At 46.1% G+C, this 17,354-nt stretch overlaps 1 protein-coding gene across 2 annotated transcripts in view; it reads left to right on the plus strand.

Moving 5' to 3' along the window:
* ZHX2 (zinc fingers and homeoboxes 2) overlaps window positions 1-17,354 on the plus strand; it is a 177,198-nt gene that overhangs the window by 149,033 nt on the left and 10,811 nt on the right. For both annotated transcript variants that reach the window (XM_043483065.1, XM_043483064.1), the window contains one exon: window positions 8,310-11,064. In XM_043483065.1, the coding sequence (XP_043339000.1) occupies window positions 8,544-11,060 (2,517 nt within the window). In that variant the 5' untranslated portion in view covers window positions 8,310-8,543 and the 3' untranslated portion in view covers window positions 11,061-11,064. The remainder of the gene's footprint in view (window positions 1-8,309; window positions 11,065-17,354) is intronic.

Raw genomic sequence — 17,354 nt, forward strand, 5'->3', positions numbered from 1 at the left:
CCAGGTTCTACAGGGTGAGGATTCAGTCCTCCAGGACTTCCCTGCCCAACTTTAGATGCCAGTCGGAAGTCCAGGTTGTCCCCTGTGCTTCTGATGACTCTATCAACTGGAAGTTTCCATGACCTCCTTCTTTAATTAATTTTAATGAATTAATTTGCTAGAGCAGTTCAGGAAAACAGTTTACTTACTAGATTACTGGTTTGTTTTATATATATATATATATATATATATATATATATATAAATACAACTTAGGAACAGCCAGATGGAAGAGAGACACAGAGCAGGGAATGTGGGAAGGGGCTCAAACTTCCATGTTCCTCCCAGCATCACTCCTCTGGCGCCTCCATATGTTCATCAACCCAGAAAACGCCACAATCTTGTACTTTGAGGATTGTTATAAAGGCTTCATCAAGTAGGCATGACCAATCACTAACTCAGCTTCCAGACTCTGTCCAGAGAATGTGAGTTGGACCAAAAGTTCTATGCTTCTGATCATGGCTTTGTCTTTTGGGTGACCAGCTCCCATCCAGCAGTCCATCAAGAGTCACCTCATTAGAACAAAAGACATTCCTATGGCCCAGGAAATTCCAAGGAATTTAGGAACTCTGAGCAGGAAGCAAACACTTTTAAGTATATATTTTTTGTTGTCTCACATTTTATCTACCCAAGTCTCAAAGATGTCATCTTATGTTTTCTCTGGAAGTCTCATGGTTCTAGCACTGTATTTAGGTCTCTGATCTATTGTTAACTCATTTTTTGCATATACTGTGAGGTAGGAGTTGAATTCTTTTCTTTTTCATATGGATATTCAGTTATGCTCTCAGCATTTAAAAAAAAAAGACTTTCTCCTATGGAACTGACTTGTTCAAAAATTAACTGACCATAAATGTGGATTTTTTTTATGTCCTATTCTGCTGTATTCACCTAATAGTTTATTCTTGTATCAAAACCATACTGAATTGATTACTGTTGCTTAATAGGAAGTCTTGAAATTAGTTTATAGCCCCCAACTTTGTTCTTTTTCAGTACCAAAAGGCACTTCTAGGTACCTTTTTGTTCTTTTTTTTGTTCTTTTTCAGTACCAAAAGGTTCTTCTAGGTACCTTGAATTGTCATATGTTTTACAGTCAACTCATCAGTTTCTTCAAAACTGCTCTTGGAATTTAGGATTGTGAGCTATAGATAAATTTACAGAGAGCGGATACCTTAATAACATCAAATTGTCCAATCCATGAACACTGCATGTCTTTACATTTATTTAGATCTTTAATTTCCCTCCCTGATGGCTCAGCTGGTAAAGAATCTGCCTGCAACACGGGAGACCTAGGTTCAATCCCGAGGTTGGGAAGATCCCCTTAAGAAGAAAACAGCTTCCCAATCCAGTATTCTGGCCTGGAGAATTCCATGAACTGTATAGCCCATGAGGTTGCAAAGAGTCAGACATGACTGAGCGACTTTCACTTTTAACTTCTCTCAGCAGTCTTTTTTTTTTTCCCCCACATTTTAAAAATTACTTTATTTTAATTGGAGAATAACTACAGTATTGTGATGGTTTTGCCATACATCAACATGAATCGGCCACAGGTATATATGTGTTCCCCATCTTCCTGAACACCCCCCCACCTCCCTCTGCACACTACATTTTAAAGATCCTTGAAAGACAGTTTGAGAGATTTGCTCTTTGGGCATTGTGGAATTCTTTTCTTTTTTAAATTAATTTATTTATTTTAATTGGAAGCTAATTACTTTACAGTATTGTAGTGGTTTTTGCCATACATTGACCTGAATCAGCCATGGATGTACATGTGTCCCCCATCCTGAACCCCCTTCCCACCTCCATCCCCATCCCATCCCTCAGGGTCATCCCAGTGCACCAGCCCTGAGCACCCTGTCTCATGCATCAAACCTGGACTGGCGATCTGTTTCACATATGATAATATACATGTTTCAGTGCTATTCTCTCAAATTATCCCACCCATGATACATATCTCTAACCAGGGACTCATATACAGAATCTATAAGGAATCCTACTAATCAATAATAAAAAGACAAGTAACGCAACTTTAAAAACAGGCCAAAGACTTGAAAAGACATTGCACAAAAGAAGACAGATGAATAGTCACTGACATGAAAAATGCTTAATATCAATATTCATTAGGAAATGAAAATTAAAACCACAATGAGATACATTTCATAGCAACTAGAGTGTTTTTGTTTTGTTTTTTTTTTTTTTCATGACAGCAAAAGGGCCCTAGGAATCTTTTTTGGAGAGAGGGGAAATATTCTAAAATGAGAGTGGTGATGGTTGTACAACCTTACAAATTTACCCCCAAAAATCATTGAACCATACCATCACAATAGGTGGATTTTAGGATATGTAAATTGTTCCTTATTAAGCTCATACATTACTGATGAAAGTGTTAGCCGTATATTACAATTTAAAGACACAAGCTGGGCTTTGCTGGCAGTCCAGCAGTTGAGATTCTGCCTTCCAATGCAGGGAGCACAGGTTCAATCCCTGCTCGAGGAACTGAGGTCCCACATGTTGCGAGGTGCAGCCAAAAATTTTTTAAAAGACACAAGCATGTGGAGAAATTGTAAACAAATGCTGCAGAATGATTAACATAAAATTCAGGATAGTTTTCACCCCTAGGAGGGAAGAGAGGGGGATGGGAAGTGATACAGGCAAAGAAGGAACTTCAAAGGTATTTGTAATCTTTTTTCCCTATATTGGGTGATGATACACAGTGTTCATTGTATCAACAGTTTTTATAGCTCACATGTAGTCTATAGATTGTTATTTTGTTTCTGTCCTGTAGTTAATAACTACAACTCCAAATGGATAAAATAAAGCATAAAAGAAACTAAAGGCAGACCTGATAAGAACACTTGATACAATAACACACTATCCAGTGGGGAGTAAGACACAACCCAACCTGAGAGACTTGATAACAGCACAGAAGGCAGAGTTGGAAGACGGTCCCCAGAGATGAAAGCCCGTGGGCATTCACACAGACTCATAAGGCAAACCGATGGGCATGGCGGACCAGATAGTGAGGAAGAGGATAACAGGTTGGCGGAAGGTTGTAACTTCTCCACTTGGGGCTCACAAGGGGTCGGGGGAACACAGCACCCCATCTGTCCTAAAAAAATAAATACGCATGCATGCCTGCACGCATTCATTCTTTTTTGCTAACTTAGGCCAGTGCACACCTGAACCTGAAAACCTGGCCAGAAATACGCAGCCCTCATGCTGGCGAGTGGCTGGCCTCATGGCACTAGTCCTGACCTCTCACTGGTGGCTCACAGACTTTCAGAAAGACAGACGCCAACTCTCTACCGCTCTGCAGACACTCTCCCCCTTGTTGTGCCCAGATTACTCTTCCAAGGGTAGTGGTTCTTGCAGCTCCACGGGGAGAACCCTGGGAGAGGAATGCTTCAAAGACTCACTGTTTTATGAGCCCTCCCCACCCCTCTCTTTCCTTTCTTCATCTTTCCTTCTTTTTAATCTGCTGTGGTTTGGATCCCTGGTTGCCAAATACATTTTAGAAGATATCGTCTATTCTGAACCACAGTTTTTAGAACATCAAAAAGCTTTTAGGATATTTCACCACTATTTGGCTCATTTCTTGGCCTCACTTGTCAACAGATTTAAATAATTCTAGATATGAGGAGTTTCTGTGAAAAAAAAGTCTCTTCTCTCCCCTGAACATATTTCTGCCTCATTTCTTTGTTTTGCAGCAGAAAAGTCTCCTTTTGCTCCCTCTCTTTTAAAATTCATAATTCAAAGACCCAAGCCTCTTGGCTAGTGGGTGCAAATTTGGCCACATTCTGCTGTATCAGTGATACCCCCTGCAGAACTGGGTACCTCCTTTCCCATAAAGATTTCCTCCATCACATAAACCCTGGTGTACACTCAACATACCTTCACACATGCATAGACACATGGGCATGCACACAAACACATGCAACATGCATGCACCTACTTGCAAGTGCAGGCGTGCTTGTGTGCACACATACTCATTACTGAGCATCCATGAGAGATCTTCCCATACTTCATGCATCTGCATCAGTAGCAGTTCCCACGGGTAGCCATCCTGCAGTTACTTTAACATTCAACCAATCTTTACGGAAAGCATACTACAGACTGAGTATAGGTCTAGGCTCCAGGGAGACCACAGTGACGAGTTCCTGCCTTTGTGGAGCTTATATTCTAGAACAGCACCGCCCAGTAGAAGGTGCCTCAATAAGGGCAATGTCCCACACTGCTTAATACAATAGCCACCAGCCAGGTGTTGTTACTGAGCACTTGACATATGGCTGGTACAAATGAAAACCGGAGTTTAAATTTTATTTAATTTTAATATAAATTTAAAGAGCCACATGTGGCCAGTAGCTGCTATATTAGGAGAAAATGGATAGACACTCTCTCCTGCCTCTTCCTCTTTACTTATTTATATAAGTAAATTTTGAATATTAAAAAGTACTATCTTAAAATCTCCTTCTGCATGACTCTCATCAAAAAGAACACAAATAACAAATGTTGGCAAGGATGTGAAGAAAAGGGAACCCTCATACACTGTTGGTGGGAATGTTAATTGATATAGCCACTGTTGAAAATAGTATGGATGTTTCTCAAAAACTAAAAATAGAACTACCATTTGACCCAGCAATTCCACTTCTGAGTATATTTCTTTAAAAAAGCAAAACACTAATTTGAAAAGATACATGCACCCCAATGTTCGTAGCAGCATTATTTCCAGTAGCCAAGATATAGAAGCAACAGATGAATGGATAAAGAAGATGTGCTGTACACACACACACAATGGAATATTACTCACCCATAAAAATAATGAAATTTTGCCATTTGCAGCACCATGGATGGACTTGGAGGGTATTATGCTAAAGTGAAATAAGTCAGAGAGAGAAAGACAAACACTGTATAATATCAATTATATGTGGAATCTAAAATATACAACAAATCAGTGAAAATACCAAAGAAGAAGTAGACTCACAGAGAACAAATTAGTAGTTACCAGTGGGAGAGGGAAGGGAGAGAGGCAAGATAGGAAGGAGTAAGAGATTAGGGGGTACAAACTATTAAGCATAAAATAAGCTACAAGGATATATTGTACAGTGTAGAATATAGCTATAATAACTATAAATGAAGCATAACCTTTAATAATTGTGAATCACTGTGTTGTACACCTGTAATTTATATAATATTATACAGCAACTATACTTCAATTAAAAAGAACTTTGCAGGTTAAAAAAAACATTTAAGCCCTTTTCAGTACCAAAATGAATTTCGAACCATAAATAAAGCCCATCAAGAAGCTGAAAAAAATTCCTCTGCTGCTCCAGAGAGGAAGGAAGCAGGAGGCCCGTGGGAGGTTTCCAGCCGGGAGATGGACGTGGCTTACGCAAGGCAGGGAGAGGTGGAAGTGGTCTGATACTGGTTTATTTTGAAGACAGTCAGCAGGATTGCTGGTGGATTAATTTGGGGTTGGGGTGAAGAGCATTTTGGCCCAAGTGTGCCATGATAGAGCCATTGGTGGAGATGAAGAACTTGAGAAAGAGGGAACCCATGTTTGAAGGGGAAAATCAAGAACCTGATTTTCCAGGGATGTCCCTGGTGGTCCAGTGGCTAAGACTCAGCACTCCCAATGCAGGGGGGCCTGGGTTCCATCCCTAGTCAGGGAACTAGATCCCACATGCCTCAACTAAAGGTCAGCGTGCCGCAACTAAGTCTTGGCACAGCCAAATAATTAAATTAATTTTAAAATAAGAGTCTGATGTTCAGCTGAACATGTCAGTTTGGGTGTCATCAGCAAAAAGACACTTCCTCCCTGCCCTGCTGTACCCATGACCTGTCCTCCCCAGTGCCTTGAGGGACCCATACCTACTGCTGAGGAAATTGTCCAGCAGGAAAATGCCTGAGAGTGGGCAGGGTTCTGGGTTCACTGGGGGTGGGGCGGCGGGGTCCCCCCTCCCGGGTCCTGCTCAGGTTTGTCACCTGACCCCCTAAGCAGATAAGTGGGCCCCCACACCCTAGAGGGTTACTCTTGAAAGTAAGTCCATTAATTCTACCTTGAGACCTCTTTTCAGTGGGACTTGAACCCACGCCAGCAAGAGGGACAGAAGGGGATATGCCATCTGCATCCCTTCTCCCTGGATGTCGGCTATCCCTGTTTGAGAACAAGTCTCCCCACTCTAGTAGACGCATGATGAAAGGCTGTCCTCTACAGAAGTCCATGCATTCAGACATTCAGCATGGTCCAGCCCATCACTTCCCCTGTTGGGGTTCTATTAACATATCCTACCTCCTTATAAGCAAAGTGTTCTTGTTCAGTCAGTAAGTCATGTCCGACTCTCTTCCACCCCATGGAGCCACCGCCAGGCTCCTCCATCCATGGGATTCTCCAGGCAAGAATACTGTAGTGGGTTGCCATTTCCTTCTCCAGGGAATCTTCCCGACCCAGCGACCAAATCCTCATCTCCTACATGGGCAGGTGCATTCTTTACCACTAAGCCACCTGGGAAGCCCCAGATTGTTCCTGCACTCCTAAATTAATATTTGTTTAATGAAATTCCAATCAACATTCTAACAGAATTTTATTTTGCAGATGATTCTGATTTATGAGAACTGATTTACATTAATAGGTGATCAGAAAAAACCAGAATTGTTTGACAAAAGAATGATAAAGAGGAACTCTACCTGATACTAAAACATGCTCTAATCTATGGGGAAAAAAATTTAAGTGACGCATAAGTGGAAGCCTCAATAGCTAGATAAGAGATATAGAGCAGATATAATCGGGAAACATCCTATAAAAATTTAATGTATGACCAGGGTGGTTTCACAAGTTAGAAAAAAATAACACTATACATGCTACTAAGATAATTGATAACTTTCTAGAAAAATGGTTAGAATTGTATGTCACAGCTTATCCCAAGATCAATTCAAGTCCAGATGAGTTAAATATAAAAAATAAAGCCAAAACACTCCAAGAAAACATAGAATAATAGGTCTCAGCTATCAAAGCAGGGAACCACTTTCTAAAATCACTGTGAGAAAGATGGATAAATTTGCCAGCTAAAAATTAAAAATTCTCTACCTGTAAAACATGAAAAATAACCATAAGCAAAACTAAATGACAGACTGGGAAAATTTGCAACAACACAGAAAAGTACTAATATTTTTAATATGGAGGTAACACTTGTAAATTAATAATAAAACCACTGGGCATCACAGTACAAAAATGGCATAAATCCACAATTCACAAAATACAAATGGCAAGTGAATCTTTGAAAACTGTTCATCCTGATTAGCAATCAAGAGAAGCACCAAAGCATATTAAAACAGTTTTCCCATATCTAATTGGCAGGGCTTTTCATGGTAATATTTCATGTAATCTCAGTGGTGAGTCAGGCACTCATTCACTGCCGGGGAAAGGCCAAGAGGAGCAAAAACTTGGCCATAAGAGCCAAGAGAATTTAAAATGTTGACATCCTTGGACCCACTGCTTTTATTTCTAAGCATTCATCCAAAGGTTGTTATCAGAAGTAAGGACTAAGCATGTTGACTGCAATTTCGTCAAGAAGAGTCAGAAATTAGGAATAGAAGTCCAAAGGCAAATACATCGTGTGTGGTGTATCCCTAAAATGTAATTTCATGTTTTAATCCTTCTTTTACTCAATGTTTGTGAAAATGGGAAATGTTCAAGAGAAATGAAGGAACTGTGATATCTGGGATGATGTTTTTCTTTATTATACTTTGATGCATTTTCTGTAATGATATTCCTTTTATGATAACAAACAAAAACATTCATATCCATTTTCTAATGCCTGTATACATGCCACTTTCCAGCCCCAGATAAGCATCTTGTTTCTGATGTCCCATCCATAAAAGTGACTTGCAAACCCAGCCAGCACTTCACCAGCAGGGTTCCCTCCGCCACCCCCACCACTTCATAATATCACAGCACCCTTGTTGCTTTTCTGCATCCCTTGGTCTCTAAACATGAATGAGTGCCCTGCATCCTCATTTGTTTGTTTTGGGCTTGTTCCCACTGTCCTTCTCAGAGAACGGAAGAGAAGAAGAAAGCGATCCTTCATTTTTATGTGCACCTGCTTTTACGCCATCTGTGCTTACCTGGGTGTTTGCTTTGGGTGCCGGTCGGGATGGGTCACAGGAGCAACTTGGAAAGTATCGCTAGTTTCTTCTGTCTTTTTTTTTTTTTTCTTCTTTTTTTTTTTCTTCTGTCTTTTTGAGGAAACTGACACTGTCTTTGTTTTTGTCCCATAGGTATGATGCTGCCTCTTGCGTTCTGCCGTTGGAACAGTTAGTTTTCTGTGCTGAAAGCATTTCGGGAAACTCAAGCACTAGACTTCAGCGTTCAAGGGAAGCCAAAGCCATTGGAGGGGGCAATAAAGCCAAAAACCTTTTATCTGAGTAGTTCCAAAAATTTCACTGCCCCTTCCCCATCCGCCCCCATCCGCCCCCATCCCCCAAATAAGCCATTGCACACAGACAGGCAACATGGCAAGCAAACGAAAATCCACCACCCCGTGCATGGTTCGGACATCACAAGTGGTAGAACAGGATGTGCCCGAGGAAGCAGACAGGGCCAAAGAGAAGGGAATTGGCATGCCACAGCCTGAATCAGCCAAGGACACTTGGGCCGCGGAACCTGAAAACTCTTCCAAAGAAAATGAAGTGATAGAGGTGAAATCTACAGGGGAAAACCAATCCAAAAAGCTCCAAGGTGGTTACGAATGCAAATACTGCCCCTATTCCACACAGAACCTGAACGAGTTCACGGAGCACGTTGACATGCAACACCCCAACGTGATCCTCAACCCCCTCTACGTGTGTGCCGAATGTAACTTCACAACCAAAAAATACGACTCCTTGTCTGACCACAACTCCAAGTTCCATCCCGGGGAGACCAACTTCAAGCTGAAGCTCATCAAGCGCAATAATCAGACCGTCTTGGAGCAGTCCATAGACACCACCAACCACATCGTGTCCATCACCACCAGTGGCCCCGGAAGTGGGGACGGTGACCCCGGGATCTCAGTGAGTAAAACCCCCATCATGAAGCCAGGGAAACCGAAAGCTGATGCCAAGAAGGTGCCCAAGAAGCCGGAGGAGGCCACCCCCGAGAACCACGTGGAAGGGACCGCCCGCCTGGTGACGGATGCCGCTGAGATCCTCTCGAGACTCGGGAGCGTGGAGCTCCTTCAGGACTCGCTAGGACACGTCATGCCTTCTGTCCAGCTTCCACCAAATATCAACCTTGTCCCCAAGGTCCCCGTCCCACTGAACACTACCAAATACAATTCTGCCCTGGATACCAACGCCACCATGATCAACTCCTTCAACAAGTTCCCCTACCCAACCCAGGCAGAGCTGTCCTGGCTGACGGCGGCTTCCAAACACCCAGAGGAACACATCAGAGTCTGGTTTGCCACCCAGCGCTTAAAGCACGGCATCAGCTGGTCCCCGGAGGAGGTGGAGGAGGCCCGGAAGAAGATGTTCAACGGCACCATCCAGTCCGTCCCCCCGACCATCACCGTGCTGCCTGCTCAGTTGGCCCCCACGAAGATGTCACAGCCCATCCTCCAGACGGCTCTCCCATGCCAGATCCTCGGCCAGACCAGCCTGGTGCTGACTCAGGTGACCAGCGGGCCAGCGACCGTCTCCTGCTCCCCCATCACGCTCGCTGTGGCTGGAGTGACCAACCATGGCCAGAAGAGACCTCTAGTGACTCCCCAGGCTGCCCCCGAGCCCAAGCGCCCCCACGTCGCTCAAGTGCCAGAGCCCCCACCCAAGGCGGCCAACCCCTCGCTGACCCCGGCCAGCGATCGCAAGAAGACCAAGGAGCAGATAGCGCACCTGAAGGCGAGTTTCCTGCAGAGCCAGTTCCCTGACGACGCTGAGGTCTACCGGCTCATCGAGGTGACCGGCCTTGCCAGGAGCGAGATCAAGAAGTGGTTCAGTGACCACCGGTACCGGTGTCAACGGGGCATCGTCCACATCACCAGCGAATCCCTCGCCAAAGACCAGCTGGCCCTCGCCGCCTCCCGCCACGGCCGCACGTACCACGCGTACCCAGACTTCGCCCCACAGAAGTTCAAAGAGAAAACCCAAGGTCAGGTGAAGATCCTGGAAGACAGCTTTCTGAAAAGCTCTTTCCCAACCCAAGCAGAACTGGACAGGCTGCGGGTGGAGACGAAGCTGAGCCGGAGAGAGATCGACTCCTGGTTCTCGGAGAGGCGCAAGCTTCGGGACAGCATGGAGCAGGCCGTCCTGGATTCCATGGGGTCCGGCAAGAAAGGGCCAGACGCGGCGGCCCCCAACGGTGCCCTGTCCCGCCTTGACCAGCTCTCCGGTGCCCAGCTGGCCAGCTCTCTGCCCAGCCCCTCACCAGCGATTACAAAAAGTCAAGAGCAGGTTCATCTCCTGAGGAGCACGTTTGCCCGAACCCAGTGGCCAACCCCGCAGGAGTATGACCAGCTGGCAGCCAAGACCGGCCTGGTGCGAACTGAAATCGTGCGCTGGTTCAAGGAGAACAGATGCTTGCTCAAAACTGGAACCTTGAAATGGCTAGAGCAGTACCAGCCGCAGCACGTGGCAGACGATCACGGCTACGATGCCCCATCGAGGAAAGTGGTCAAGACCGTCATCACCGAGAACCCGAAGAACGGGAGTGAGGGGGGTCATCAGTACTACAAGGACCCCAAAAAGCTCTGTGACGAGGACCTGGAGAAGCCAGGACCCAGAGGGAAGGCAGGTGGCGAGCAGACGAAAGACAGTTTGCCGGCAAAGCCCTCGGAGGCCATGTCGGACCGGTCGGAAGGCAACAGCCGGGACGGCCAGGCCAGCGACGAGAATGAGGAGTCGGGCGTCGTGGATTGGGTGGAGGTGACGGTCGGAGAGGAGGACGCCGCCTCCGACAGGTCGGACAGCTGGAGTCAGACGGCGGCAGAAGGCACGGGGGAGCTGGCCGACTCGGACTCGGATAGCGGCCCAGCGGAAGCCGGCCAGGCCTAGACAGGTAATGCCACCTGTTCCCGGGGAGCCAGGGAGGGAGGCTGGGCTTCTTTCTGTCCATTGCCTGTGTTGATAGTTATCGGGTACAGGGCTGTTGATGCAGATGATGTGTTCGCCTTTCAAGCTCTTTTAAAACAAAGGAAGAAAACCAGGGGCTGGCAGATTTACATCCTTATTTGCGAGGCGGTGCCCAGGTGGCACTAGTGGTGAAGAACCTGCCTGCTAATGCAGGAGACATAAGAGATGTGGCTTTGATCTCTAGGTCAGGAAGATCCCCTGGAGGAGGGCATGGCAACTCACTCCAATATTCTTGCCTGGAGCATCCCATGGACAGAGGAGCCTGGCAGGCTGCAGTCCATAGGGTCGTGCAGAGTCAGACACAACTGAAGTGACTTAGCACACACAGGCACACTGGTTGGCAGAAACATCACTGCCTGTGGCCTTTGGGCGTCTGTCCATTCTAAAGTCTGGTAACAAGGTTAACACAACACAAGGCCTGTTTTGTGTTTGCTGCTATAAGAAACAAACATGAAAGGATATGTCTTTTCCTCTTCCTTTTGGGTTTTTTTTAAGAGTTAAGTGTCCAAGTTTACTGAATAAAAACGTGGGATTGTTTTCTCTAACCTGGAAGGTTTTGAAAGCCCCTGGTGTTTGTGTTGTGGTGGCTAAAGGCAGGGGCCCCCGAGTATGTCTGATTAAGTAACCCTGCTTGTTGCTGCGCTGATGGGGTCCCCAGAACCCCTTCAAATCTGGACGAGACTGGTATAAATTAGGTCTGTGGAGCCACAGAAGCCTGGGAAGGGAGGTTACCATGGCTACTAATGGCCATGTCATCCACATAATGGGACGTGCCACCGAGCCCTTGGTGTGTGCGCTTCACCAGAGGTCTGTGCAAATCAGAGCCTGCAGTAAGTTTAGAAAAGGGGCGAGGGGGTGGTGGAGAGGAATAGTAGCAGGGAGGATAAGGAGGGAAAGTTCTACCTTGGCCAAAGCCAGGGTATGCCAAGGGCAGCTTAGGTCCAGCATGGAGATGCACGATTTACAGTCTGCCTGGGCTGACTTCTCCAGAGGTCACTTAAAAGGCAACAGACACCTCCCGCTCCCACCCATGTCATCTTTAAACATAATGAAAGGTAGAACCTCCAGAATGATGGATAAGTTCCCCAAGAGAGCCCTGGAGATTACCGTACCTCTTTATTTATGAACTCAGACAACTTTGGCCAGCCATGTCACTCATTAATTCGTTTATCCAGTCAGAAAACAAGGCACCTGGCAAGTAAAGTCCTCTGGAAACCTTATTTTAGCCAGTCCCCTCAGCTATTAGAAGAGCAATTTAATGAGCAGCCAAGCATAGAATGCCATCACGTCTTTCTCCTCCAACTTTTCCAGAGGAAGTGGTAATATGTTGGGGGTGAGGAACGGGGGCTGGTGATAGGAAGGGGTTAAAGGGCATCATCCATGGTGCCACCTCCCCATTCTCCCTCTGGCCATTTTCTTGCTTCTTATAAGACCCTGCTGGGACTTCCCTGGTGGTCCAGTGATTTAAGACTCCATGCTCCCAGTGCAGGGGGCCCAGGTTCAATCCCTGATCAGGGAACTAGATCCCACATGCCACAACTAAGAGCCTGCATGGTGCAACTGAGACCCATCACAGCCAAACTAAAACATAACAATAAAGTAATACATTTAAATTTTAAAAAAAAGATCCCACCAGTCCAGCTCATATCTCCCATATTGAAATGAAGGAGCAATTTTTTTTTGTCCAGTCAGACTCTGTGTGAATACTTATAGGTTGCCCGGCCTTCTGCTCTAGATTTCTTCTGGTGCATAAACATGTCTACATGATGCCTTTTTCCTCCTACCACATAGTAGACAACTGGGTTCCATTCAACTTAACAGATACATTCTGAGCACCTACTGTGTGCGGAAAACTGTGCTAGGCACTAGAGAGAACAGGGTGAAGAACACAGAGCTCTCAATCCCCTGGAGCTTAGTCAACCAACCAAGAGGAAATTACTCTTTCCTTTATTCGCCAGGGTGTTCCGTTGTGTGATGGAGACGTGCACAGCTGTGGGGGAGCACAAGAAGGGGCACCCAGGCTGGGGGTCGGGGACGGCTTCCTGGAGGAAGGGACAGCTGACTCAGCTGATTAGGAAGGAGTTAGCCAAGTGCACAGACAAGGAGAAGGGCTTCCCAGGTGGCGCAGCTGGTAAGGAATCTGCCTGCCAATGCCAGAGACGAAAGACACGCGGGTTTGATCCCTCAGTCAGGAAGATCCCCTGCAGGAGGAAATGGCAACCCACTCCAGTATTCTTGCCAGGGAAATCCCACGGACAGAGGAGGCTGGTGGACTACAGTCCACGGGGCCGCAAAGAGTCAGACACGACTAAGCGACAGAGCAGCAGAAGGAAGTGGCCATCTCCCTGAAAAAACAGGAACACACAGGAACCTCTTTTTGTTGATGGCAAACGCCACAAGTGTGTGCTAGAAAATATCCCTAAACAAGATGCTAGGATCTACTCAGCACCTGAAGACTCCTGATATCCCTAATAAGCCTCCTGATATTTTTCAGATGCCATCGTTTTAAGGAAGGGGCCTCAATCTGTGCTGCTGGCAGTGCCTGAAAGTTCTCCTGACAAGACACCCCTTCGAGGAAGCTTTCAACCTCAAGGGGGAAAAAAAACTCTCCAGAATTACTTCACAGCTTTTATGAACCAAACACAGAGGTCTCTTGAAATTCATAAATATTCAGTGATGTCTTTATTTAAACACATATTTATCTAGGAACCTGCAGTTGAGTGCAGTTGCCACACATATAATCCTAGAAATAATGCATGGTTTTGATTTCATTAAAAAAAATAAAATAAAAACTTGGGTAAGCAGCTAAGAGCTGATTCTAGGACGGGGTTTCCTCTGTGGGAGTGAGTGTCCCCCCCACCCCCACTACCACCCGCCCCCAGTCAGTTCCTCAGGCTGAAGCTTGGCAAGGCTCAGGACAGTAACTGTCCAGGCTCACCTGGCCCTGAGATTAGATGCAAAGATAAGGGATCCTTCCCAAGCCGTGAATGGGATCACCTTGATTCAGTCTCTGGGTCCATCCATTATCAAGCCGTTCATTGAGAGACCTGTCCCCATAAGAAGCCAAAAAAGAAACTCCTTTCCTAAAAATGAGTCAAAATGCTCGAGCCAAAGATTGTCAGATGTATGCCTTGATGTTTGGCCAGATGGAGTAGCCCAGCTCTACTTCCATGAAGAATTTCTGTATTTGTATATGCTATGTGCTCAGCATTCTTGCCAGCACATCTATTAAGTTATTTAAACTTCTTGACAACCCTCCAAGACAGATATGGCTCTTTCCTCATTTTTTGCCATGCTAAATCGCTTACAGTCGTGTCCGACTCTTTGTGACCCTATGGACTGTAGCCCACCAGGCTCCTCTGTCCATGGGATTCTCCAGGCAAGAATACTTGAGTGAGTTGCCATTTCCTTCTCTAGGGGATCTTCCCAAGCCAGGGATCGAACCCATGTCTCTTATATCCCCTACATTGGCCGACAGGTTTTTACCACTAGCGCCACCTGGGAAGACCATTTCACTCTGTTGTGTCTGACTCTTTGCAACCCCACGGGCTGTAGCCCACCAAGTTCCTCTATCCTTGGAATTCTCCAGGCGTGAATACTGGAGTGGGTATCCATTCTCTTCTCCAGGGATCTTCCCAACCCAGGGATTAAACCCTGGTCTCCCACATTGCAGGCAGATTCTTTACTGTCTGAGCCTCCATGGAAGCCCATTTTACGGGAGGCCAAGCTAAGGCTCAGGAATGCTTGCCCTGGTTTCCTCAGCTGGTGACTGGTGAGCCTGTAAAGCCCCTCCTCACCTGTCAGTTCAGTGCCTGACCCAACCACCATGGCCCACCACCTTGCCAACAGTGCACCACCATCACCACCCAGGCTAGACCAACAGGCTGTGGTCAGGTCTTCATTCTATACGGAACTGAACTCTAGTACACAACTATTCATTCACTACTTTGCTGCCTCCTGATTTCTGCCAATTTCCATCTCCTGAGAATTAGGGATGGCTTTGGGGAAGAGGTAAATTCTGTGAAAATGTCAGGAAAAAAATTATTTTCCATAGTTCAACTTGCTTAAAATATTCAAGGCTGCCAATTCTTGAAGCCTAGCTACAATTTAGGATCCAGGATATGTATACCCCCATAATCTGTTCAGATTAGCCATCTAAATACAGATGTGTGAATGGATGGATGGAGAAGTGAAAATGTTGTAGTTAACTATTTCCCCGTCTCTCCTCTACCAGATCCTTGAAGGCAGGCACCATTTCCAATTAATCCCTGAATCCCCCAGTGCCTGATTCAGAACAGATGCTCTACAGTGGTTTATTGAACCAACCTGAGAATTACTAGAGAGAGTTGGCTTCCAGTTACCCAGGGTCTGGTATTTCAGTCCTCTGCTTCTCCTCATTCTTTTTCCCATCACTCACTAGTCCCATCAGATGACAGCCGTCAGGGGAGAGGAATTGGGGACAGTTTGCTTTCCATGTGTGAGCAGCTTGAGGGAAAGGTCTATTGGAGAATCAATCACTAGCTATTTACTGGGTGATGCTTCTCAGGGACTGTACATTAGCCTCACTGCCCTGGTACCTCATGGAGAGTTAACTGCTATCACTTCCTTTTATCTAATTCCAGAGCTTCTCACACTAGGAATTTCCCCTGCACTTTAGGCAGCTTGTAGCAACTTAAGAACATAATGAAATCAAAGCCCCTCACTTTTCAGAGGAAGGATGCTGGCCCCAAGGAGGAGAAATAACTAGCCCAGAGACGTTCACAATAAGAGCCTTGGCTCATTCATCCATCAGTATTTGTGGAAAGCCTGCAGTGCCAGGCTCCAGAAGGCTGCGGCACTCAGCGTGTCCCTGCTGTCATGGAGCCCACATGCTGTGTGTGCTAAGTCATTTCAGCCGTGTCCAGCTCTTTGCAACCCCATGGACTGTAGCCTGCCGGACTCCTCTGTCCATGGCATTCTCCAAGCAAGAATACTGGAGTGGGTTGCCGTGCCTCCCTCCAGAGAATCCTCGTGACCCAGGGATCGAACCCACGTCTCTTACAACTTCTGCACTGGCAGACAGATTCTTTACCACTAGTGACACCTGGGAAGATCCGGAGCCCATAGTCTTTGATCAAATCATCTTCCATCAGACAAAAAGGAAACGCTGCCAGGTGACAAGATTTTCTGAAGGAAAGATGCATGGAACTGTGAGACTATAGAGCAATTTGACCTGATTTAAGGGGTTAGGCAGGAGAAGGCAATGCCACCCCACTCCAGTGCTCTTGCCTGGAAAATCCCATGGATGGAGGAGCCTGGTAGGCTGCAGTCCATGGGGTCACAAAGAGTCGGACACAACTGAGCGACTTCACTTTCACTTTTCACTTTTATGCATTGGAGAAGGAAATGGCAACCCACTCCAGTGTTCTTGCCTGGAGAATCCCAGGGATGGGGTCGCACAGAGTCGAACACAACTGAAGTGACTTAGCAGTAGCAGCAAGGGGCTGGGCAAGGTTTCTCTGAACAGGAAGTGGATGAATTGAAATCCAAAAGGTTAAGTAGAAGTTGGCTGGGCAGAGCGGAGTAGTAGTCCAGGCAGAAGAGACAACATACTCAAAGACAACGTACTCCCTGAGACAAGAGGGAACTTGGTGCGTCAGGGAACCTGAAAGGTGGCTACTGTGGCTGTGACTTGCCTGAGTTCACACTTCAAAGAAGCACAGGAGATAAAAAATGGAATGCTAGGTGGATTCACAAATCATCAAATTTTCCCTTGAAACTCTTCTCACTTACCAATAAAGACTATATGTGATTCTGTGTGTATAACCCGGTAGACAAAGTTTGAGACCCTCTGAAATGCTTAAGGAAGGAGCAAAAGGAAAGTCATCGGGCTTCCCTGGTGGCTCAGTGGTAAAGAATCCACCTGCCAATGCAGGGGACACAGGTTCAATCCCTGGTCTGGAGAGATCCCACATGCTGCGGAGCAACTAAGCACATGTACCAAACCTACTGAGCCTGTGCTCTAAAGCCCAAGAGCCACAACTACTGAAGCTGGCGGCCCTAGAGCCCACACTTTGCAACAAGAGAAGCCACCACAATAAGAAGCCTGAGCACCACAAGTGGAGAGTAGCCCCGACTCACCACAACTGCAGAAGGCCCGCGTGCAGCAATGAAGACCCAGTATAGTCATAAATAAAATAAGTAAATCTTTTTAGGAAAAAAATAGAAGGAAAGTCA

Source organism: Cervus canadensis, chromosome 12 (genome assembly GCF_019320065.1).
Source record: "Cervus canadensis isolate Bull #8, Minnesota chromosome 12, ASM1932006v1, whole genome shotgun sequence".
In the NCBI taxonomy this organism is placed as follows: domain Eukaryota; kingdom Metazoa; phylum Chordata; class Mammalia; order Artiodactyla; family Cervidae; genus Cervus; species Cervus canadensis.